The 24,905-nt window shown below is 42.3% G+C and overlaps 1 protein-coding gene across 7 annotated transcripts in view; it reads right to left on the bottom strand.

Moving 5' to 3' along the window:
- Nucleotides 1–24,905, bottom strand: part of LRRFIP1 (LRR binding FLII interacting protein 1) — a 103,540-nt gene that overhangs the window by 13,724 nt on the left and 64,911 nt on the right. For 2 of the 7 annotated variants that reach the window (XM_035331717.1, XM_035331721.1), the window contains exons 10-20: nucleotides 22,930–23,010; nucleotides 20,631–20,696; nucleotides 17,796–17,873; nucleotides 10,785–10,817; nucleotides 9,412–9,537; nucleotides 9,112–9,183; nucleotides 6,636–6,806; nucleotides 5,570–5,662; nucleotides 4,988–5,080; nucleotides 3,700–3,792; nucleotides 3,104–3,245 (exon numbers count right to left, since the gene is read on the bottom strand). In XM_035331717.1, coding sequence (XP_035187608.1) covers nucleotides 3,104–3,245; nucleotides 3,700–3,792; nucleotides 4,988–5,080; nucleotides 5,570–5,662; nucleotides 6,636–6,806; nucleotides 9,112–9,183; nucleotides 9,412–9,537; nucleotides 10,785–10,817; nucleotides 17,796–17,873; nucleotides 20,631–20,696; nucleotides 22,930–23,010 — 1,048 coding nt within the window. Of the gene's footprint in view, nucleotides 1,420–3,103; nucleotides 3,246–3,699; nucleotides 3,793–4,987; nucleotides 5,081–5,569; nucleotides 5,663–6,635; nucleotides 6,807–9,111; nucleotides 9,184–9,411; nucleotides 9,538–10,784; nucleotides 10,818–17,795; nucleotides 17,874–20,630; nucleotides 20,697–21,660; nucleotides 21,706–22,929; nucleotides 23,011–24,905 lie in introns of all 7 variants that reach the window. The other 5 variants (XM_035331714.1, XM_035331715.1, XM_035331718.1 and 2 more) reach the window with 5 other exon arrangements.

The following is a 24,905-nucleotide window of genomic DNA, read 5'->3' as shown; positions in this document are numbered from 1 at the left end:
CAGTTTGTGCTTCACTTTCCTCTTGCTTCACTACAGTTTGTGCTTCATCTTCTGAAGAACTATTTTTCTCTCCCACTGTATCTCCTGTTGTGTCTTTACTACACTGAACTGTCTGAAGTTCTACCTTTGGTTCTAAGTCTTCCACCCATTCTGCCCTACTTTCCTCTCTTTTCCCAGACTCGCATTGTATTTCCACTTCCGATTCCTGAATTTTGTCATCTAAAACCCTTGGGTCTGAACTGCTTTCCTGAGATGCCATTTCTTTCACAACGTCTGGGCCTGGCTCTGCCTGCTGCAGCACACTTCCTTTCACCTGGGTCACAGAGCCCACAGACTCTGCAGGTGCTTCCTCCTGCTTGCCTGCTCCTGCAGAATCTGAACACACCTCCGAGTTTTCCATCAATTTTTCTTTCTGTCCGTCTTTCTCAGCAGCTTTAAGTTCTGTTTTCTCTTGCATATTCTGTTCCTCTAACAATGCTAAATGAGCAGCCTCTGAAGAAGGTGGCTGAATGCATGCGTGATCTCCTCCCTCCTCTTTTTCACTTTTATCTGCTGGGACACCACTTTCATGGGACTCCTTCCCCTCCAAACCCACAGAATCCCTTTCTGTTGCCTGACCCAGAACTGCATTCCCCACCTCATCTTCTTCTTCAGCTCTATCGCCTCCCTTTTCATCAGCTGTCCCATCAGTGCAGTCTTTGCTTTCAAGGAGCTTTTCCTCCAAGACATTTGTAACTTTGTTCTCAGCACTTTCTTCCACATGCTCGAGTGTCTCAAGGTGACTCTCCACATTTACCTCTTTACTCAGGGAGCCTGCTACTTCAGCCTCTGGTAGCCCTGACTGGTCAGAAACCAACTCACAGCTTGCAATGTCAGCTGCTTGTTCCATTTCATTAGCACTCAGCGCATGGCTAGTTTCCACATCCTCTCGTTCTTCCTGTTCTGGAGCAGCTTTTTCCAGTTCATGCTCTGTACCTAAGTCTCTGGGCATTTCCTGAGGACTCTCAAAATCCTGACCCTGCACTGAGCCCACCTCTGAGGTCTGATTTGTCCCTGGATGTGAGTTACTGCATTCAACCTCCTCGCTAAGAGGCTGTGGGGCTGCTGTGTCTGCTGACTCTGTCTGCTTTCTCAAATCATCTGTGTCACTATCATCGTTTGAAGAAGCATTCCCTGACACAGGTTCTGCAAGGCTTTGGTTTTGTTCTGTAAGCCTACTATCCGGTAACATCGCTGTTGACCCAGCATCGGTTTCTTCAATCAGTTTTTCTGCCTCTGTGTTTTCATCAGCATGCAATGTCTGTACTTCCTGCTCCTCAGACTCCTCTTTGTGTTCCTCATGCCCAGTATTCTGCAAGATTTCTCTTTTCCCCACATCCTCCAAAATCTCATTTTTCATGTCCACTTCATTGGCTTTGCCTAAAAGACCATTGAGAAAGTTGAAGGGACCACACCACAGCACTTACCTCCCCACTTAAAACCCAAAAGAGAATGAATCAAAGAACAGGTTAATAGAAGATCAGCCTTTGCCAATTATGTGAGGCAAAGCAGCAATTGAATTAGTAAGGGTATGGGTTTTTTTTCTGATCTGTGAAATTCACCACCACCACCCTCTCAAAGCAAGAAAAGTCTCCAGTGCTGGCCTGTGTTTTTGTAAATTAAAGGATGTTTGCTCTTGGCTGTGTGAATTACGGCTCTTGTAGATGAGATCAACTTTGTTTCAAGCAGTGCAATTTAACAGTAATACTTGCAGATGTAACACTAACACAAAAGATTATGCTTTCTCAGCAATATTCTCTACAACTTCAACCCTAACACCACTCTGTGCATGCAAGAGTGTGTATCTGATGCCAGTATAGCAAAGTAATCAAAGATTACCCAGTAATATTTTACTCCTAAGATAATAAACAGGCATCATCAGTGTTTATGTGTATATGACAAGGACTGCGAATATAAAATCTGATTGGCAAGCAAATGTTTCAGCTGTTTAACATTACCAACACAGATCAAAGATCAAGTACTTAGTGCCCCTTAGAGCCACTTCATCCTCTCAAGGGAAAGGGACTTGTGTTTTTATTTTTTTTTAAAGCACTGTTTCTTCCAACATTATTTAGGAGTAACAGGTGTTAAAACAACCGTTTTTGTGTGGCTTCAGCGGGGTCTATGGTGTACCTGCTTCCAAAAAAAAAAAAAAAAAAAAAAAAACAGAACAAGGAGAGATAGAAAACATCGCATGTAAAATTTTCCCTTACCTTGGTTTTGGTGCTCCATATTGTTTCCACACAAAAATTGAGTGAGGAAAAAGCAGCCAACAGCAAGATAACTTGCACTTTCAATGGTTGGCTGCCTGTTGCTATTTACTAGTATGTTGATTTAGAGCAGCAAGAACAAAAATGATTTTCCTTTTGTGCCACTAGTACAGTAGCTCTCTGAGTGATCATTCATCCTAACTGCCTAAGGAGGAAGTTTTTTTGCCAACCAGATTTCTCCTTCCTAACACTATCCATCTCACAGTCATGTTCTTTGAATTTAACGGCATTATTCCTGTTACAACAAGTACAGATGTCTAAGCGGTAATATTAACTGCTCAGTAGTACTAGATACCAGGAACAACAAATTCATGCACTAGTGTTTTTTAACAGTGCCCAGCACTGTTCAGCAAACACTGATAGTTCTCAGGTATATAAATGAACCAGCGTACAAGTTCTTTATGTAAAACTGAAATGTTTTTATTTAGATTCTTTAAGATACGTGCAGAAAAATATCGAGCAACAGCAGGATTACTTTGCGACAATTTTCAAACTCAGGGTTTGAATAGTAATCTGAATGATTGCTACTTATCTGTCATATGTAATATTTGTATTCTTGTCCTTTGTCACCTTGAATGGGGAATGAAGTTTGCCTTGGCAGGAAACTGCACAACATACTTGGAGTGATAATAAATATCAAGCAGAAAAATGCATAATGTGATGTGATGCCCAAGTGATTCAACAAGTAGCATGCTGCGTGATGTGTTAATTGTCCCACTAACGAATGCCCAAACTCCAAGCAAAGATGAGTAGACAGATGGACAGAAAGATAGTAAAGGATATACAGCACTTACCTAACATTCCGTCCCCTGCTGTCTTTAACGCCTGCGTTGTGCCTTGAACAGTTTTGGAAGAATCCAAGTGTCTTTCGTTATCAAGTATGTCAGATGTCTCTCCATTGGTAGCTACATCAGAGTCTGGGATTATTCCATGTTTCTGCAGAGAAACAAAAGCAACGCTTTAAGAGCAGGAACTGTTCAGATGTTCTTGTCTTTGACATTCTGAATAAACAACCACTTCAATCACTCCATTAAAAATGGCTGGAAGTCAGAAAATTGTACAGAATATTACAGTTCTCTGATTAGCCAGCATCGCAGAAAGCATGTGGTACCAGCTCTTTTTATTTATTTTTAAACTTAAATATGCTGCTTAAAGTGTTCCTTGGAGATGCATTTCCTATAAAAGCAACAATTTAATACTGAATATTATGGTCTATACAAAGAGCTCATTGTCGATAGATATTAGGGTGAAGGACTATCAGAAAATTCCCAAACTGGCAACTTATGAAAATGGAGTCCTTGGTACTGACCTAGGTTCAATTTTTCTGCAAAAATGTACAGGAGGTAAAAGTCAGCAGTTAATACAAGTTTTTCTTATTCCTCTTGCATACCTTCAGTTGCTCCTTCAGCACAACCACTTCATCTCTAAGGTCATCCCGCTCACTCCTTAGGGAATCAAAGAAATCTTTCTGCCTCTCTAATGCCTGAGTTCCCAACACAAACAGAGGGCAAGGAGATGTGAAGAAAGGAAGGAAGACAAGTAAAGAGTGTGAAAAGCAAGTGTAAACAAGAATGAGCAGATTTAAGATATTCAGAGATTCATGGAAGTGGCATGTGTGAAAAAGGTAAAGTTCACAGATTAAAGGATCTAGCTTACATACACACAGATAAGCCTCAAATACAAGAAATTCACAGCTTATTCAATAATCAGGCAGTCCCAGGAATTCCTATTGAAGACACTCAAAGCCCGAGCCTTCATGAAAGACCCTTCAAAGGAGGATCCACTTTCCATTCTTATCTGCTGGATGAGTTAATTCATATCCAACATACACGCTGAAGTAATGCACAAGTCCCACGTGCTAATAGAAGAGTGTGAAAGCAGGCCTGACATTTTAATAGTCTACTATGGGCTGTTAATTTCATGGGTTACTGTGATAGGTGCAGCACATTTCAATTAACCAGAAAACTGCCAATAAGCTATCTTTAAACTCTGGGCTGTACCATGTGCAAATGCAAATGTTAGTACTGACCTCCCCCCCCCCCCCCAGTATTTCTGTATAAATGCACAATAACTAAAATCACAGTTTAGTTTCAAATTGCTAGAAGTTACTGGACATCACAAACACGTATGAACTGCCAGATTTCTTTCCCCTTTTAAATTCAGAAAGTCTTCAGTGTTTGTTGTTGAAAAGAAAGCTATGCTTTTCTTTAAGAGTGGGTTTCCATTTGGCTTTGACAGGAGGTGGTGGGAAAGGATGAGAAACAAGAGAACGTTAGAGACTTTCATCCCCAAAGGCCATAAAGAGCTCTGTTACTTCTTAATCACACTCCAGTTTCTGCTCAGTCTGCAGATTAAATCTGAATAAGCAAAAAGTCAGCGCTGATGGAATTGCATTATAAATAGCACTTCCTTTCTCAATATAGCATTCACAAATGGAACACCACAGCAGATAAATTATCCCAGGTTTTGAAATCTGACCAACTGTTAAGTTTTTCTTGGATTTTCTAATATTGAACAAAGACAAAGTTTACTATTTGCTAGCTCACTGGTAATATACTAAGACAGCCACACCAAGCAAAGCCACTGAGGAGGATTTTCTTTGTGAGGTTTTACAAAAGCAGTATCAGCTCAAGAACACAATGCCACTCTGAACACATTTCAGGAGTTGATAGTCCTACCCCTATTTTTCTGTCTTTCCACTCTATTGTCTCCTGAAGATCAGAAATTTCCCTGACATAGCTCTGCTGTTTCTGTTGCAGCTGTTGGATTTCCTGAGAGACAGGAGCAAAAGAAGAAGACAGAAAGCAGGTAACAGGTTAACAAAGATGGTCAAGACTGCAGCGATGCTAAAGAATGAAAAAAGGTGCTGAAATAAAAGGTTATCTACATGCACAATTTCATGGTTTCTGACATCTCAGCTAAAGCTACACTTCTGAAGACAATCTTACTATTCAAAGATGACTTACAAAGTTAGATAGTTCCATGTTTCCTCTACATCTCCACTAACAGCTGTTGAAAACAGCTTATTTCATGTTATGGACACTGCAAAAAGGAAATCTATCTTCAGATAATACTTTTGGAAGTCTTATTTCTGTTAGTCAGCTCTAAACCTGTTTGGCCTGAAACATGAGTATTTCTTCAGGTGAAAAATTTGAGTATGGAATAAAACTCTCTATGCCTCACCTTCTACACACCTAACTGGGAACACACCCATCAAAGAAGTCATTAAACAACAACAGCAAAAACGTTAAGTTACTTACTGCAAGCATTTCTTCTCTTTGCTTCAAAGCCTCTTTGACTTCCATGAACTGAAACTGCAATATGCTATGAGCATGCTTCTCTCTCTCAAATTCCTATGAATGAAATATTCATGAGGTTTTTATTGATCAGAAATAGCATCCAAGAAAAACAGAAGAAATTAAGTCCTAGCACAAAGAAAATGCTTGCCACAATTCAATTCCTGAATATGCTTCTAATCACAATCCCAAAATAATACTTTTTTAAAGTCTGTTTTGTCCTTTTTCCAAGAAATTATTATTCCACCAAATATGGAAGTGACAGACATGATTTAGGCAGTTTCAAAATTTGAGCAGCAGGCTGCCAGTGAATGGCTTATACACCCAAGTCCTAGTGACTTCACAGAAGAATGGATGGGAATGTAACCTGCTCTTCTGACATAATGCACTAAACAAGTTAGGTAGACATTTAGGAGTTAAGCAAAAAAAAAAACACAACAGAACTACCAAATCTTCCAGGAACTGTGTGTTTCACAGTGTGCTATAGTGAAATGTCCCCAAACTAAGGAGTCAATTCTGAGAAGCTAGCAGGCCACAGGTTTAACACCAACTCACTAGGTGTTAGAGATGTTGAATTCACATAAAACAATTCAGCACTCAGCCACAGAGCTGCCTGAACCATGTAAGCTGCACAACTCTCTTCTGAAGAGAGCTTCATGCGTTAAAATACTCTGGAAGTTAAAAACAAAACAAAACAAAACAAAAAAAAAATCCTCCAGAAGTCACTCTGAACAAAACCTTTGTATTTACTTCAAAGATGGAATATCAAAGGACGTATGATACTATCAGCATAACCTTACCATATACATTTCTTTACTTCTTCAGAAATTGCTTTATAAAACAGACATTTCATGAAAAAATCTGTATGATCACAAACACATAGCATGGTGCTATTCTACTCATTTTAACAGCAACTAAACCAAAAACTTACTAAAAATCTTGAATAGTAATTTGGCTGGCTCCTCCCAAAGGTGTCTGCCCCCCTCCCCAAATCCTTCAGTTAAATAACATGCCACAGCTAAATACATACTTTACTTTTTTCTTCATATTGCCTCCTGGATTCTGCCAGCTGTTCTTCTAACTCTAACAGGGCATCCTTCAAGGTATCTACTTGGTACATGAAATTTGTTTTTTCATTGTCTAGTTGAGCATTTGACACCATAGCCTTTTTATATTTCTCTTCAACTTCAGCTAAAGAGTCCTGCAAAGAATAAACATCCACAGTCAGAGGTCAGTTATATGCGCTCTGCAAGCCAAGTCCTTGAACAAGAAACTGAAGTGCTAAACCACAAACCTTCTGAGCACTCCTGCTGAAACTGGTGCTAATCACATGCAGGAGAGCCTTACCAACTGTTCCAAGGTGAGGATAACCTCCCTCATGTTCCTGCAAGCCTTCCTGTAGCAAGCAAGAAACCTTACCTTCGTTCAGATGGATAAAATGCTTCCTGTTCTCTGCCACTTAGCTCCTGCTTTCTCAGGGTTTTCTTCCTTCTCCCTTCTCCCTTCTCCCTCCTCCCCCTGCCCCTGCACATTGGCAGCTCAAAGCAGCTGCTGAAGATGACAAGTTGGATTTTTTTTTTTAAAGGTAAACTGGTCTTGATTTAAGATCAGTTTAGGTAGTGCATCATTAATGAGCTAGGCTTTAACCTAAGGTGGTTTAGCAGCCAGCTCACACAAATTTCAGGGATCCTTTCAGTGTCAGGTAGGAGACACTAAATACACTAACTCAGGAATTAGGATTTGCTGTGAAAGCTGTAGCTTTTGTGACCCAATGCATCATTTTTCATTAGGTTTCCTATATTGCATTCCCTCTTTACAAATTGACCCTAAGAAACAACTCCCGTTGCCTTGAAAACCCTCCTCATCCATGTGAAACAAATATGAGACACTGAGAGGTTTGTAACAACAATGACAAAAAGCTCTGGCACATCTTCCATGCTGTGCAGTCAAACTTGCAGTGTTTGATTTTAAAACAGAAATAAAGGACTTACGTGGGCAAAACAGTGCAAATATGCAAACGTGTTGATATTTCAGTTCACACATCAAGCAGTTTCTCTTGGGACTTCAGTAATATTAGAATGATGCATAAACTAGAGCTGAGATTCATACACTTCCCTTTCCTTTCCATAAACAGAACAGGGGATGAGGGTGAAATGATCAATGAAATTAAGTCTGAATCAGTTTAGTTTAGATTTCTATTGACAAATAGGAGAATTTGTCTTCAGACCTGAACAAATTCATGTCCTTAAACACAAATTGTGTTTTGGTGCACTTTCCAGCCCAAGGATGAGAAATATTAAGCAGAGGAAAGCAGTCAGAATTTGGCATCAGTGGTGGGATTAAATCTCAGAAACGAGCTGGAAAGGAAGTATATGCAAATAAGAAGTTAACTCCTTCAGCATGCTGAGTTTTGTTTTATTAGCATCAGGCTCCATCACAGCACTGGGCTATCCCTGGACATTAAGCACACTCTTTGACACCAAAGCAAAGCCAGAATTAAAGACCACCTTTGAAACCCAGTGTGGCTTAGGTACAAATCACCACAGAAGGCAGTCTAAGGGATGCAAACCTCCATTTTTTCTAATGTAGTGTGCCTATTTTGCTACATCTGCTATACACTGATCAGGGAAAAAAACAAACAAACAAACAAACAAACAGTCTTTACAGAAAAAAAGGCGAAATTACTCTTTTTTCCGTTGACAACTCTTAAGATGGCAATAACTGCACCTGTTGCAGCACTAAGCTGATGACAAACATAATAATTCACACGAATAAATGTTGCATTACATGCTTGGTATTACCTATAACTTCGCAAAATTAACTTTTCCAAAAATGTTAATGCTAATGCTGTTCCTCACTTATCACATGATGTTATGCTGCTGCATGGTTGTCACACCAAAATCCATTTATGGCTTTGTGGAATTGCTAAGTGCTTCCCTCCTGCCAGCTGCTGTGAGCGTCGGTAGGCTTTTCATGTGATGAGTTTTGTTACACAATATTTTTTTACAAGTATTAAGGGTCTTTTCTGTGATCTGAAGATGAAACCTAAATGACAGTCAGTGCTGCACATGTGCAACTTTCCAAAGGCACGCCAGACCTTTTCAAAACAAAATGTAAGTAGAACATCTGAGCTGTTAAACTCATACAATTTTTCATAGCATTGTAGGCCACGTGTTTTATTTCATCTTCCAATTTTGGGAGGTTTCCTTACTACAAAGCAATTTAAAAAATAGCAATTTTAATTTGCTAGCAAAACAATTACCTTATCAAAACAGCAAGACAGACATGCAAGAGTAATCAGCCATCCTTCAGTCCACACTTGGAAGCACTGCTCACCACAGTCAGACACCAGGACAGCCACTTTTCCAGCTAATGAAATGTTTTTACACAGTTTACAACCACCCCCAGAAGAAAAGCATGCAAGGTCAGTTCTAGGTCTCACATTGGCTCTGTGAATGTTTAGCTGGTGTTAAGTACCACACTTCCACTCTGCAGTAAAGCAGTACCTTCATTTCTTTCAGTCCCTGCATGTATTTGCCTTCTACATCCTGAATCTGGTCCTTTAACTCATAGATATCCTGAGAGAAACAGTGAGAAAGGTGATTGATGTCACTGAAACTAATGGGCAAAAGTACAACTGATAAGGAATTATTCATATTTGAGGCTCTCATATTTCTACCACACAGGTTAAGCAGTCTGATCCTAATCTGAAGGCTTGCCAGACGATGAAATTTCTTGGACAGTAGTTTAAAAAATGCCATAGTTAAAATATTCCTAACAGTTTGTGCTGGTTTTAAGAATCTCACCTTTATTTCTCTAATAGACGCCTCCGTATCTGCTGAGATGGATGTATCCCCGCTGCCTCTTCGTGAAGATGTCCCACCTAGAGAAGCTAACGTAGCTGCTGATAAACTTGAGACAGTTCGTGCTCCCTAGAATCACACAGTTTAAAATAAAATGGTTGTAGTTTTTTTCCTAGACATATGGATTAAAAAAAAATACACATAACATAGACTGTTGACCTATTGATATAGACAAATGACAAAACATTAACTGTCTTTGGCATCATGAAAGAGTAATTCCAGTAAAGCACGTGATGTGGATCACCAAGGTTCACCTTGTGCATCAACAAGACGAAAACCAACCAAACCAGGAACAAAAACAAAAATAAACAACCCAACCCAAACTAAAATAGAACACAAACACCCACGTATTTGTACATCTTCTGGATTTCAATGGTATAGTTGTTCCTGGGAGTTACAGTATTTCTGTGTTAGCTTCAGCAGTCACAAATTAAAACGTGAGGAAAACAGCTAACAGCAATTGTTATCTAGGCATCTAACACAACCAGAGGCAAGTCTGTGGCTTTCAGGTCATCCTAATTCCTAGTTGGTCTCTGGTGCCACAGAAAACAATAGAATTCAGTATTAACAACAAACCCAGAGGAACAGGAGCTGTTGTTGCTCTGCTCCTGCAAGCTCCTCAGCAGGGGAAGGTTTAACATCAGGCCAGAAAAGAACCCTTGCACTTCCAAATTATACAAGCTTGATTAAATAACCTCTTAGGAAGAAGAATCAGAAGATCAAGATTCACCAAGGAAAACTAACGAGAAAATCAGATGTAAACACTTATCTTTGTAACAGCAGTTTGCACAGCTTAGATTTAAGTATTAATTCTAAATTAGGAAAAAAAATTAGGGGCTTAGTATCATCTTGCCAGATATTTTTAAGAACTCGCATTATTATATTTTGTTGATATTTTTTACTACTCTTCAAATTCTTATTGCTTTCATTTGTATTTACTTACTCTGCAGCAGTAGCCACACTGTTTTTAGAGTATTGAGGGTTCTGCATGAAGCCAGTTTCTCACTTAGTGTAGTATGACTTTGTTTTTTATTGTATGCAACACTACAATTAAACTCTACAAACAAAACCAGTATTCACATGGCTTAGTCTAAAGCAACTTCAGTCAAGTGCTGCTGAATGTCAGTTATAACTTCTGAACACACACATAGGTTTAAAGTTCAATAAATGCAGTAGTAGAAGGTCTGATAATTCAAAGTTTTGTGCCACGGTAGACTTCCTAAAGGATTTCAGTAAATTCACTGCAAGTTCTACCTACCTTAAAAAAAGTAAAAATGCAGCACTTTTATCAGAGTAACTCATAAGATCCTTCTTACCTTCTCAAAGTCTTTTTCTGGCCTTTCCTCGATCTGTAAAACAGAGGTTTGGAAGAAATCGTTAGAGAATAAAGGACAAGAGAAGGTACTATGAAAACAGAAGGGGAATTCCTAAAACCTCTAAAAGACTTTTCATTAGCAATCTCTATCTGCTCAAAAAGCAGCCAGCAACGTCCTGGCCAGCACTTCAGGGCATAAGGCAGGACAAATCACCACAAGTTCCCAAGCAGTACATTGCTCCCTGGAATATATGCATTGATGAAAACCCATGAGGTCTGTAAGATAAGACAGAGGAACACATTTTTCTGTATCTACATCACAGTATTTCAACATTAAGACAACAGTTGATCTGTGGGTTAACAATGCAGGCGTGAACTCAAACCCCCCCAGATCTTTTCCTCTACATAAGAACAACTGTATGCTATCTTTTTTGTTTTGTTTTGTTTTTTAGGAAAACTTAAAACTATGCCTCAAAAGAACTTGAAATAGCAATTTACTCAAGTAGAGAAGTCATACCATTGTTTAATTGAATGGTGCAGAGATTTCCAGACCAAGACACCTTCTTGAAGCTGCAGTTTTATGGACCTTAAATAAAATCAGCTACTTCAGAAACCAACCAGCATGTTCCTCCCCTATTCCCAAAAGCAAAGCATCAAGTTCAGTTTGAAGGACTGTACTGTATCTGCACTGTTCCCAAAAGGAGAAGAAAAAACTATGAAAAACAAGGTCTAAAGCTTAAGACTTCCACTAAGTGTTCTCTTCTCGTGTCAAAGAGCGACTGACTTCAAGCAAAGATCCCAGCAAGGCCGAGGCTGCAGAAACTGACCCTGAAGTCTCTACATGGGACTGGTGCAAAGTCTAAATAAACAGCCGCTCCGTGACTTCGGCACTTCTCTGGAATATACTAATTCAGAATCTGGATCCTGTGCTAACACTGGCCAAGGAGAAATAAATCAGAGCCAAAGAGGGATTTAGGAGTACAGAAAGTTACCATGAATCAAGACAACTTCAATGCTCATAAGAGAGAGCAAGAACCACACACAACCTGGGCATCCCTTCAAGATGTTTTCACAAAACACTTTTAAAAAAGAAAAGGCTTACCCAGATCAAGAGCCTAAGTGCTAAGAAGAACAGTGGCTGTGAAACGACTGAAAAACCAACACGGATCTGCTCGAGAGGACGGCAGGGCATTGCTGAGATTAAGTTAATGCATTTCATTTGAAATAACACTCAAAAACCTCCATCTCTTTCCAATCAGTTAACATTCATCATTTTTCCCCTTTGAATTACGCAGAGCAACGTGTGGATGGCCCTACTTGTTATGTGTCACGCTGCCCACAGTACCCTATTATTTCACACCAGAAAGCTTTGAGTTGGCAGCCTTCTGGCCCTGCCAAGCACAAGGTGGCTGTTTAACAAGAAAGTTGTGGCAGTACAAATATTGGTGTGTTACTGCAGAGCAGTGTACACACACACAGGCCTTTAAAACCAAGAATTTATGCACAGCCTTTTGCAAAACCTGCATTGTGTGTGCACAAATGAAAATACTTGCCTTAAATGATTTGCAGAATGTAGATGAAAAAATGTTTTTGATAAAGAAGAGAACAAATGTTGGTATTATTTTAATTATCCATCACCTGAGTCAGAAAAAAAGCTTCCATTTACAAAGGGAAAAATATTAAAGTTACTGTGTTGAAAGATCTGCACACAGTAGGTATTTCTACTCAGCACTCATTACCACACCTGTGAAGCCTGCTGCACCTTCACTGCAAACCAGCCTTTAGCAGTTCCGAGGATGCAATCATTCAAAGGTACTAAGTGACTTTTAAAATTGCTGTGGTTTCAAATAATTATAGGAGGTTTCATTTTCCCCAGCAATGCTCTGCTACATGCATCTATTTGGTGCCACGCAACACCCAGAGCATTTCATGTTCTACTCAGAGGAAGAACCCCTGGTGATTTCTTTCAATGTTAATGTTTAAAAAGTTGATCTGTTTCATATGAATGTTTTATATAGCTTTCATTCTGCTCTTTTTTAGATTAACGTAGTGACAGCATCGCTCCACTGGAGAGAGAAATTGTGCTCTCTTTTTCAGCCACCAGAGGGAACCCCAGGTTTTCAACCTTCAACCACTCTCCGAGGAGCCCTGTGGCATCTGACCCAGCAAGAAATCAAAGAAAGTTCATGAATAAATGTTTATTTTTATTTGAAGCCACACAAAATTACAGTCCAACATGTTTACCTTCCGTATAAACATGCAATAAATAATTTTGTATCAATTAGGCTGAAAACAACCCCTCTGCTCTCACAGTACTAAGCGTAGCCCTTCATTCATTTTCCGTATCAAAATCTTAAGGACTAACAGAATACTTACTGGAAGAGGAAAAATGAAGAGGAATTCACTTAATGATACACAACCTTTAATTTAGAGAACATTGTCCTTTTGCGTTACCTTCTTCCTTGCCAACAATTTGGGCATTTGTAGTTTGGTGTATAAAAACAAAGGAAAAGGACACACTTTTCAGAGAACTCTGGCATGCACATCTTTGTTTTGGCAAGGGGATTAGGTTGCTCTTTGCAAAAATAAGTAGAATGGGATGAGTTCATCCTCTTCTGAAAGTTTTTCAGACTAAAACCTGAGCCACACTGGCGTCACGTCAGCACTATCAGAGGCTTACCGCAGCTGGAAACTTAACAAGAGCAAAAGAATCCTACAAGTCTATATAAGGCTATATCGCCTATTTTTCCTAGATAATAAAAACATTTTAGCACAATGTTTGAAAAAGTATTTCTCCCTACTCCATGGGCAGGTTAACCCTTGAGGCTCTTTGCCACCAGGGGATTACCCAGGCCAAAATCCAACTCGAACATCTCCCGCAAAGCCCTGCCACCCTGGGACAGTTCTGCATTGCATCCCAGCTGCATGCAGCAGAGACAAAATGTGGATCTTGAAGTCAAAGCAAGAGTCAGGACTCCAGAACACATTGTCTAGCTTCCAGCCTCCTAAAGCAAGCTCCAGGGAAGCTAAATATGAGATTGTTGCTGCTATGCAGTGCTGCATGTGTGCTCCAGTACTGAATAACTTCTGTGCATGGCTGTCACTGTTCAGCTCCAGCGAGGATCTTGCCCCGAGATCAGCTTCCTCAGAAAAGCAAGGTCTTTGTTGTGACATCTATTTAAGACCGTTTCCTGCTCTTGAAATGAAAACTTGGCCCACACCAAAGACAAGTTATTGTAGTGGATAGTGCTGAGCAGAGGCTGATATCTGCAGAAATGGGAACTGAAACAGCAGCACCGCAGGCAGCCTGGCAGCCTACGTAATCACAGTTTTACCCTTTCGGTCAGCTCGGCTGGGGCACCCAGCAGCACAGGGCTCCTGTGTGCTCTCCCAAACACAAGAGCCACCTTAACCCCAGCCATAAGCCTTTAAAAGCCAGCAGTGAAATGCACTGCTGAACTTTGTCAGGTCTAAAGCGGATCTGTCACCGGTATCCTCATCTAAGGGACGAGTGTTATGCCGAAGCTCCTTGCTTAAACAAACTTATCAGTCACTGCAATGCAAGGTAGCACCGCAACAAATCCTCGCTCCAGTGCTACAGGATGCAAGCCTAATGTAAATCTTTACGTTCTGACTCTATTTCAAATACAGAAATGCTTGCTTTTTGCTACCAGCTTACTGATTTAAGGAAAAAAACCTCCAGCAGTTCACATTAAAAAACTCATCTCGGTAGCTCAGGCACAAAGTTTACCTCTACCTGTAGAGGAGGGACTGATGCTGTTCTCAGTAGTCCTAAGATCTGCATTTAATAGCAAGTATAATGCTTAAATATTAAACTTGACACATCCACAGATCTGCTATAAGTGCAAGGGCAGCAGACAGTAATTACTGGTGGGAATAATGGTAAAAATGTTTAGGCACTGCTTCAAAAATCAAATGGCAAAGCTCAGGCAGGTGTATTTACATGTTGTGTTTAAACATCTTCCTGGCCTTTGCTGTACTACAGACAGCACAGCATGACAGGAACACAAGTCAGCAAAGCTGCGTGCAGCAGGTAGGACTTCTGCTCGTTAAAAGGCTACAGTGACAGAGGGAGAAACAGTTCTGGAAAAAGATTTAAGGGCTGGAGTGACAGGATATTATAGGTTTTAATTTAGAAAGTTAGGCTGAAAAGTTCTCTGTTCTGTATATCTTATTTCTCATGACAGTTAATCAAGCTAGGGAACTGCTCAGTTTTGGTTTTCTGCCCCATAATGCCCACAAACAAGAAAATAATTTACCTTCAAGTGTTAAGCACTCCTAGTTTAAAAAAACTCTATGTACTGTAATAAAAATTATCAAACTATCCAGTGACATAAGCTTGCTGGGAATCCAGCTTTTTCAACCCAACAGATACTCCCCTTTCCTTCCTCCTCCGCCAGCCCTTTAAGTAAACTTGGAGTCAACTCTCTAAGTGTGTAAATGCCAGAGGATATATAAAGCAGAACCACGAAAGCATATGGTTTGATATATCAAGGGAGGGAACAGCTTATTTTTATAGGCTGGCGATATTAAATACTGGTACAGACCAAAACAATCACATTTTTCCACTCAAAAGTTATCGTGGTTGTCCAAGGAGGTCTTTATTCTTCTTCTAGGCAACCTGAGCAGATAGCATTTTGGGACCATGCGAGTGGCAGTGATACACTGCTAAGCCAGCTGAGAAGACAGAGCTCAATTTCAGCACCCCGCTGCCAAGACTGAGCAGCCACTGGAAGCGTTATCAAAACGCCTCGAATCATGTGTTCAAAGGCAAGGCAAGCGATTCCTTACTGTGAGTTACGGGAAGAAGCACTGCTTAATATAGGTGGAATAAATAAAAATGGGAGTCAGGACATGCTGCAGTGACCTAGTGCACTAACTTAGAGGTGGCTTCGAAGTGAAATCGTGGTGGCTGTAGGGTATGAGCCTCATGCTGCCTCATAGGAGGTGGCTCGGTGTCCCTACAGCCCTGTGCCTTTTGGAGGATTGATGTCCCTGCAGCCCTGTGCCTTTCAGACCTGCTGACGTTAACGCTCTGCCCCTCGAGGCCGCAGAAATAACGGCAGCTCTTCACACCCCGCCATAAAGTGATGATTAAAAGAAAGAAAAAGAAAATAAGGGTGCCTGTTGTCTCCTTGCAGCCCAGACTCAGCGCGGTGCCTCTCCCATTTCCGCACTGACACAGCCAGCCTTCCCCACCCACGTGCGTGCAGCCAGGCCGAGTCGTAAGCAGAGAATGACACGACAAAATCCCCTACAGCTCCCAGAAGGGGCAAGCTGCATTTTGTTCTTACCACAAGCAACCTGCACTAATGACTCAGGCTGGGTACAAAGCACACACAGTGGAAGCCAATGTTAATTTAAAGGTACCCAAGTCTTATACTTAAAGAACTTTAATGAAATAAATCCCTGGTTATTCTAATTATTTTTTGCCTTGGGGATAATTGAAATTCAGTTTGCAAGGCCATTTAGGAAGAACTTCCATGTTCTGCCTTGCGGTACAGCTGAAGATCCATACTGCAAGAACTTGCAGCTCCCTCAGGCTTGGGGACTAATTAAAATATTGATTTATTTTTATTTCACCAGCTGCCATACGTTACCTGATAAAAATCCTGAAAAAAAAAATTAAAAAGCAGATGTACCCTTGCCTTTAAGGAAGACATCAGAACTTTTCTATTGGTTCCATTTGCTTTTGCTCAACCCAGTTTGTTCAGCATCTTTCTCCCCCAGAAAGACTGGGCTTGCTCGATGGGCTGAAGGCTTCCCTGCTCCCTGCCCGACATCAGATACAAAGCAGCTTGGTACTGCAGCCCGGGTGTGACTGAACAGGAACGCTCTGGATTTCCACGTTGCACCTTACTTTGCTGCATGCTGCCATAGTTTCGGGAATCCAGATATTCCTCTTTAATTACTCCTCAAGGCAACATTTACAGCACTTAAGTTCCAGCTCCTCAGCAAAGCAACCACCGCAATGGGATGTCATGACTAAAGAGGCACACTGTGTGTGTTAATTCATGGTATCGCCCTCTTCATCTCTTCGTATCTTGGGGATGTGGTAGGCAATGTGCAGCAGGTCCCTGGAGACCCACCACTTTAACATTTCACTACAAGGAATGCTGATGGGACACTGGGACCCCTTACTGAAACAGTGCAACACTTCAAAAGGTACTTTCTAGGGAAGATTAACTTGTTATAGACCTTTTTTACTGTAAGCTGCACGTTTCCTGTAAAAAACAAGCTACTGCTGCCTTGCATTATCAGGCCTTGCTCTGAAACTAAGAACAAAATATCTAGAGGTGTAAATGCCTGAATGGAACAAGAGAAAACAGCACTACACCACTGAAAAATAGGAGGCGAGTGCTTTCGATCAGTAAAAAGCAGGGAAAAAAATCTTGTCTTGGTTACCTATGGTCACAGGAGCTGGACAAACCTTTAGCATCTGTGCCCTGCTCAGTCTTGACTGCTTGAGAATTCACGATGCTGAGCCCAACTCCCACTTCTAGCACTTCACGATGCTAGACTGCGGTGCCTGGTAAGCTACAATCCAACAAACATGCTCAGACCCAACCTCCGGATAGCCCTGCAGCAACACCACACCAAAATACTGCTGAACAGAGAGAAACTTGAAGGCTGTAGGAAGATTTAGGGCTTCTTGATTTTAATAGCCAAGTGACGTAGAGCACTACCCATCAACAATGCAATCTTTTGCACAAAATGCTTGCCAATGTGCTTTAAGCTCAATAATTTCTATGCAAATATTTGTGTTTTTACAGTACAGGTATACTTGGGCTTCGTGTGACTGCGTATTTTTTAAATTACTTTTTGAAATTTCTCATCTGGTTCATCCTTCTTTGTCTCTAGCATAGCCTAGATAGCCCAATTAATACAGCAAGAAACAGTCTTATGAGCGACAGTGCCCTCTTTGTACAGAAAAGACCTTGAAGAACAGAAATTAAGCAGTTTAGGAACAAAAGAAAATAGAGGAGCTCACCACCGGACTGGCTCGAGCAGAGCTGGCTCTTGAGGATGCCCGAGATCCTGACCCAAGGTAGCAGCTGTACTCTGAAGGCTGCCGCAGGTGAACCAGGAACAGCAAGCAGAGAAGAGAGAAAAGAATTAGGATTGGGAAAGGAAGCAGGAGAGGATTGCATCTGAAGTTAGTTACGAAAACGGTTACATGCAGCTGAACAAAGGAAGAACAGTTAAAGGTCAGAGAACAGACACTTCAAAGGTTAATTTTAAAAAGTAAGGCAAGCAGTACTTCTAGTTGATGGACCAAGTAAAGAGCTTTGATTTAATATAAGAAACGGCAGAACACAAAGTAATTTTTACTTAAATATCTTAAGATAGCAGTCACAAATCAAAAACCTCTCAATTGCTACACAAAAGGCTCGATCCTACTAGTCTGCACAAGCGTTGAGGCTCTCCGGTGAGCCTTCTTCCAGTTCTTCAACATTGCACCCATAAAATACATCTATGCTCTAAAAGCCAAAGCAAAAACCATCTCATCTACATGGTGCTTGGAGTCCCAACAGAGCCCATCTCAGCGACTGAACGCCCTCCTGACTTCGCAGCACCTGCAGCCCTCCTCTGCTGCCAAAGGAAGCCTTTCAGTCCTTACAGGCAAGTGTCTGACCGGTGGGGCAGAGCAGAGCGGCTGAGCTGGGGCTGACAAGGGCAAGGGACGTGTACACGCTGCTCTGCTTCCTGAGGTCACAACGCGGTGGGAGCAGAGAAGGGAAATGAAAGTTTAAAGCATCAGAGACACAGCCCTGGGACTTACTGTGGCAGTAAGTTTGGAACCACTCCCTGCATTTTCACAGGCGTCAGAGCAGCAGCTTCGCACTCAATCTTGTAAAAATATTTTATAGAAAAATGCATGAACTTGTATAAAGTTTGATTTATTCAGAACAGACATGAGTTAAAGAAGTCACTGGCTGTTTACTGGACAGGTTATTTTTCCTCTTAGTGCTACCTCAAGGCAGTTGTGAATGTAGCCTTCATAAAGGGCCATGTCAGTGCACCAAAGCTCGTGCAGAACCTGGCATGGAGACAAGGAAGGAGGCAGCTTGGGGCCAGGAACAAGCACAAGGAACTCCTTGGCAGCTTCAGCTGTGTTGCTGATGACCTTGGTGAGCTTATTTCAGTCATTTGTCTCTGGGACATGACAACACTGCGATCTGAAGACCTCTCTTACTGTTATGTCTTATCTTGCCTTTTTTTAAGGCTTCTTCCATTGAGGTACCTGGCCTCTATGGGAATCCCCCAAAACTCCCCAGCTGCCACGAGACACCCAGGTCTGCACCAGCTACTGGAGGGCTGGTTTAGCATCTTTAACCACGCTAAGAAAGCAGCACATTAGAAATGAAAATTAAGCTTGCAGTACCAATAAGTGTTATCAGAGGCAGCAGGACATAACCCTGGCTCCAGAGCAGCCACCATCTCAGTTCCTGACAGCAGCAAGCCACTGGAACAGGACGGAGGGTGACCGAGCCCCATCCTTAGCTGTCCTGCATCAAGTGACATCAGCTCCACACACCCGGGCTGCTGAGCTTCACGTCGGGGCTGAGAATAAGCAAAATTTGGCACTGTCCCCCACAGGTCAACCCTTTTTTCAAATCAGAGCCAATTCATCTCAAAGCCCCTCTTTGCCCCCTTCAAAGCCATGACCTTGTGACCTTAAAAAAGCCACAGGCAGCACTGCGGTTGTGATGAGGCCATTCCCTTTGAGGCAAAAACCTTGTGGTCCAGCTCTTCCTTGGGCAGGCACCAGAAGCTGGAAGAGGCTGCACCATGCTCAGGCTCCCAAGCATCGGGGGCATGGCGGTGGGATGGGGAAGGGGAGCAGGCAGCAGCCTTTACTCAGCCTTCCTTGCTCAGACCACTGACAGGGGCTGGGATAAAGTCTTCAAATAGCTTTTGGGCTTCCGAGCCCACTGTAGATGATTTCTCCCCAACACAGAAGCGAATCATCTGGGCCTCTGAGAGACTTATGGAAAACACAAGAAGACAGCCTGTACAAACAGAGGATTACAACCAGCTCAGCGCGGCGTGAACAGCAAATTCACGGGACTGCAGGCTGCCAAAAGAGCCCAAACAGATAATTACCAATGAGTTTTACGAGACAGCCAGAAACGCAAACGAGGCACCTCTGTGAACCAAAAAGCAATGCGAAGCTTCAGGTCAGCAGCAGGATGCACGGCACAACTCATGAACCTGGGGCTTAGGGAGCATTCCTCAAAGTTGGTTTTCTCCTCCACATTAACAAAAGTGTAACCTTTTCTTTTTTTTTTTTTTTTTTTTTTTTTTTTTTTAATAAATTAACATCACTGCTTTGTTTTGGGGGCTTTTTTGCTGGGTCTTGGCAGTTTGTTTTACATCCCTCTGGGATATAAACCCCAGTGACAAAAGCAAGCCAGCCGTACGTTCACACGGCTCCTGCCCTTCACGCTAATGAAGCAGTGCTGGGGAATGGATTACTTTTTTAACCTACATAAATCCCCGTTTGCAGAAGACAGTCGCAGAGAGGGAAGGGACTTTCCGGGCTCTTTCCAAGGTATTTTATCAGGAAATGAAGCAAAAAGGCAGAGCTGAGCTGCCCTGGTTGCAGGGGCCAGGCTCTGCCTGTGCCATCTGGAGCCAGTCTCGGAGAGGCGTGGGTCAGGATTTAGGATTTGATGGTAACAGTGCTTGTTGCTACAGCAGGCAACGATCTGTCACAGGACATCTTAAACGCTCCTCAGCCCAGAAAAAGGCTGCATTCTGGTAAAAACGGGTTACTGGAGGACAGAGACATGACAACAGGGAAATGCAGAAAACGTCTTACAGCACGAGAACTAGAGGCACTATACCGACGGCTCCCACTGTAAACGCTCTCGTCATACACAGACGCCTACAATCAAAAGACAGGAGTCAGAACAGGAGTGGAAGACCTACTTTCTGGTTTTGCAAATTCACAAGGTGCAGGGCACGAGAAAACAAACAGCATGTGCAAGTACGGGGACGTCACCTGCACGCAACCACGAGCACCATGCAAGAACTCACGGAGCTGAAGTCAGCGAGCTGGGGAGCTCCGTCAGGCACGTGCAAATCCCCAGCGCTCCCCATCCATCACACCATCATGCATTTCCAGCAGCTCCTCCACTTGCCGGTTCAACAGTTAACGTTCCCTCTGAGTTCCCTCTGACCAAAACGGCGACATCAATTCTTAAATTGTTGAAATCTGTTTAATTTGCTTTTCTGGTGCTGGCAAAATGTGGGGAAAACTTACGCCAGATGAACCTCACCTAGTAACCAATTTACCAAATTAACATAAAGGAAGAAAGATGCATATTCCGAGACACCCGTCCGCCTCCAGTTTACCCTTCAAGTGTCTGGCTCAGGAAACACAGAGGGAGGAGGAAATGCTGTCCTTAAGTGCTGAGAATTTAAATGAGCTTCTCTCGAGTTTTAAGTTTGTGCAAGAACAGTGGAATTTGGCTACTCAAGTTTTGAAGGAGATTGTTGTTAGCTGCTACACAAGCAGAAAGAATTGATGTTGCCCCTCTCTGGCCTGCTCCTGCTTTTGCCCTGGGTAATATGCCAACACAAAGACAAAGGTCTCCATCCAAAGAGAGGTCTGCAGGAGCACCACACATCCCCGGGCACTGTTTGTACAATGCCAACAGGAGTAAAAGGAAAAGGTCAGCAAGCCCCAGTCTGTACAAACAGCATCACACACATGCACTCGGACGGATCAGACAGGTGGCACCAGTGTGAAATAAATGGGTCCAACGAGAACGACAGAGGTTACAACGTGGGCATGGCTGAAAGCGAGCAGCTTCAGTGCTTGTGTTTAGAGCAGTAGCACGACAAACCCTGTAACTTCTGGCTGGCAGGGCATCGCTGTACAGCAAGGAGGGCTGAGGAAGACAAGCACAAAACTGTTTTTTTGCATAGAAAATGGAACATAAAACAGGAGGCCTAGAGCAGAATTAACAATCTTGGTAGAAGACTAGGATTATTATGCTACAACAGAAGGAAACTCAGTATAAAGAATATTAGTCAGCTGTGCCATAAAAGCATGAGATCTCATCTCGCACAGACTAAGAATACCAAGCAGACGTGTATTTCCTACAGGAAGGGAGGACACCATGGTATACAGAAACATGAGTGTAATTTCATTGTAGGTTAAGTTTTTATCATCTCCGACACATTTGCGTGTAGCAGACAGGGTGTTTCTCCTCACTTCAACCAAAGGCAGAAAAAGCTACATGCACAGACAGAAATGTTGAAAGATACACATTTTAAAGATCACCTCTTGCAGATTTTGTTATTGACCAAAAGGGCAGAGAAAACCCAAGTTGCTTAGGACTAAGTTACAGATACTCAGCTCAGCACACCATACCCCAAGTGATTTGTTAGTGCTCATCACTTGCAAGGTGCAGGGATTCAGGTCGGAAAGCACACACGGTGCTTTAAGTAGGTGCAGGCAATACTCCAGCAGCAGTGCCCAGCTTGCAGGGGCACATTCCCACAAGTCACCCCGATCCCATGCCAGTGGGGACCCTATGGTGGGCTTAGGGACACCACAGACCTGGTGACACCACGGGTCCAACGTCCCCTGTCCCACCAGGCAGGACAGGTTGCACGGGCTCCAGCCATGTGCAGAGGACAATCCAACCTCCCCAGTGACTTTAAAACTTTGGGGTTTTCTTCCAGCTGTCTGTGACTTGCTTGCTTGTCTTATGTTAATTGCCTTAAGCTTGCCCGACAGATAAGGTGAGCAGAGAAGTTGCCCCAAATAGAATAAGGAACTTAAGTCATTTTAGATTTCCCTGATTTTTTTCCAGCCCAATTTAGGCTAAAAGCAAGCAAAGTAACTATAGGAAAGGGAGGAGTACCAAAGGAAAACTTTCTGCCCATTTGAAAATGGCTTTCCATTACTCGCTCCAACCTTAAACCAAAGGTCTTTTTCAGTTTGGGGATTTTTTGTTGTTGTTGTTGTTGTTGAAGTTTTACTAAGGAGAGCTACAAAGATTCTTGACAATTGGTCCAGATTTGCTCCTAAGCACAAGAGGTTGTATTATCCAAATGAAATCACAACAAGAAGACCAGGCCATGTAAAACCAGGGGTAGCAACAGACCAAATTTCCATTTTGGGAGGAAGGCTGAGATGTGGAAGCGTAGCCAGTGTTGTGGAGGCCCAGGTCGGGATAGTAGGAAGCCTGCATTGACAACAAACAACAAACCTTCAGAACTCAGTAACATGAGGAACTTCAAACTCCTTGAAGTGGGGAGCAAAAAAGTACATTAGGAGCTTATAAACAGCAACAAGTCAGTCCTCACTGATGCAAAAAGAAGATAAAAGCATTAAGGAATCTGCATTAAAAATATAAGGACATGTGAAAACCACGTGTCCTTCCTATTTGTAGAGATTTCTTTAAACAGACAGAGCCTTCCTCCCTCCCTACAGCACCTTCTGCACAGGATACCTGTCTGATTTGTCTTCCATTGAAGGGTTCAAAGCCTCAAGCTCCTTCCTCCCTTCCAGCAATGCAGCATGTTGTCTTATGGGCTGCAAGGGTTTGGAGGTCTTAAAAGATGGGCATGTTCTCCACAACGTGGATGGAGTTCGTTTTAAGTTGAGCCAAGTGGAGGGGTGTTTATCAGCATACTTCCAACGCCTGTTTGACTTCCAGTGTCTGTCTGACAACAAGGCACTGGGAACGTTATCTTTCAGGCATCATTCATTCTGGACCAGATGCGCCATACCTAAAAAAACAGGCTTCTGCTTTACAGGACTTATTTAGGCCACTATATGCCATGAGCAACTTAAGTTGCCTTCAACACCATTTTTAAGGTGCATAGATATTCACATTTGCAAACCAAGGACTGTTTTCAGCGAGCCTTGACCAACCCCAACAGCAGTACTGGAGGCGAAGCAGACATCAGCTCCACTTCCGAACGTGGGAACTGCAGCACGATAAAGAAACCTCTTTGCTCTTGATGCTGGATGTCTGTCACTGCTGGCAAACAGATGTGTGGATTAAACGCTACACCTGCAGGTAAACAGGGAGGATGGACAACTGGCCAGCCTCAAAAAACTAGATCTCTTCCTACCTCATTATCCTTCCTGTGACGTAAGGCTTTCACTCAGAAGAAATCTGAGCATGCTGTCCTGAGCTTACAGAAATGATTTTCATTCCTACCTAGAGAACCTGTAACCTATGCACAGGGTGTTGCTCACTTCCAAGGAATGAACCTGCGATCCTGCAAGCCCTGGGTACGAAGGCAGACAGATCGCCAGGCACACATTGCTCCATTTTCCTAGAAGGTTGGAAACAGCTTTGACAGCAGGCTCAGCGATACCCAAACTCTAAAGCTCTGCCTCTTCTCAGCTTTTCTGTTGCCACTTTGTCAATCTTCAGTTAGGTCTGGGGCTTTTGGAGAGAGCAGTCCTAAATGTGAATGTCAGCCAGACCAGCAACAACTGGTTTGGGATTTTCAGCTATTCCAAGTCACCTCTAAACTCTTGTTCACCTTCTAAGTGACGATTAATCTGAAATACACTTAGTAATGAAAACAAGGAGCTAACAATGCTGCCATAATTCTGCTCTACATACAGTTAAGCCTCCAAGCTACAAACCCTAATGCCAAGAGTATTTAAAATTATTTCAGTGGAAACCAAGCCACTTCTTTTCCCTGGATGACTTTCCTGCAGACATTTTGCTCTTGAGCAGTACGCAGAGCTCTGGAGTATGTCACCAAGGAGTAAGAGCACGATTTGTCAGAAGCACTGCAGAATAAAGTTCCTTGAACTCAAACAGTTCAGCAAGAGTGCCAACAACAGGACACACTGTTTTCTTAAGAGCTTAAGCAACAGTATTTCATTTTCTCTTAGCCACATACACAAGCTAAATGCACAAAACCACATGGAAGCACAAGTTAAATGGACATAAAGTACATGGTCCCGTTTCACTGTTATACAAGTGCCTGTGTAACTTCATGCTTACCAAGTAACCCACTGAAACCTGCTGAGACACTTAGTTAAATGAAGTCGTATAAAAGCAGTTTATTTTCCCCCTGAACACAGAGCTTCAGTCTGCATACCCTTAATATT

The sequence above is a fragment of the Oxyura jamaicensis genome, chromosome 7 (genome assembly GCF_011077185.1).
Source record: "Oxyura jamaicensis isolate SHBP4307 breed ruddy duck chromosome 7, BPBGC_Ojam_1.0, whole genome shotgun sequence".
NCBI classification, from domain to species: Eukaryota; Metazoa; Chordata; class Aves; order Anseriformes; family Anatidae; genus Oxyura; species Oxyura jamaicensis.
Note: the sequence above shows the minus strand (reverse complement) of the source record. Positions and strands in the feature narration are given on the sequence as shown.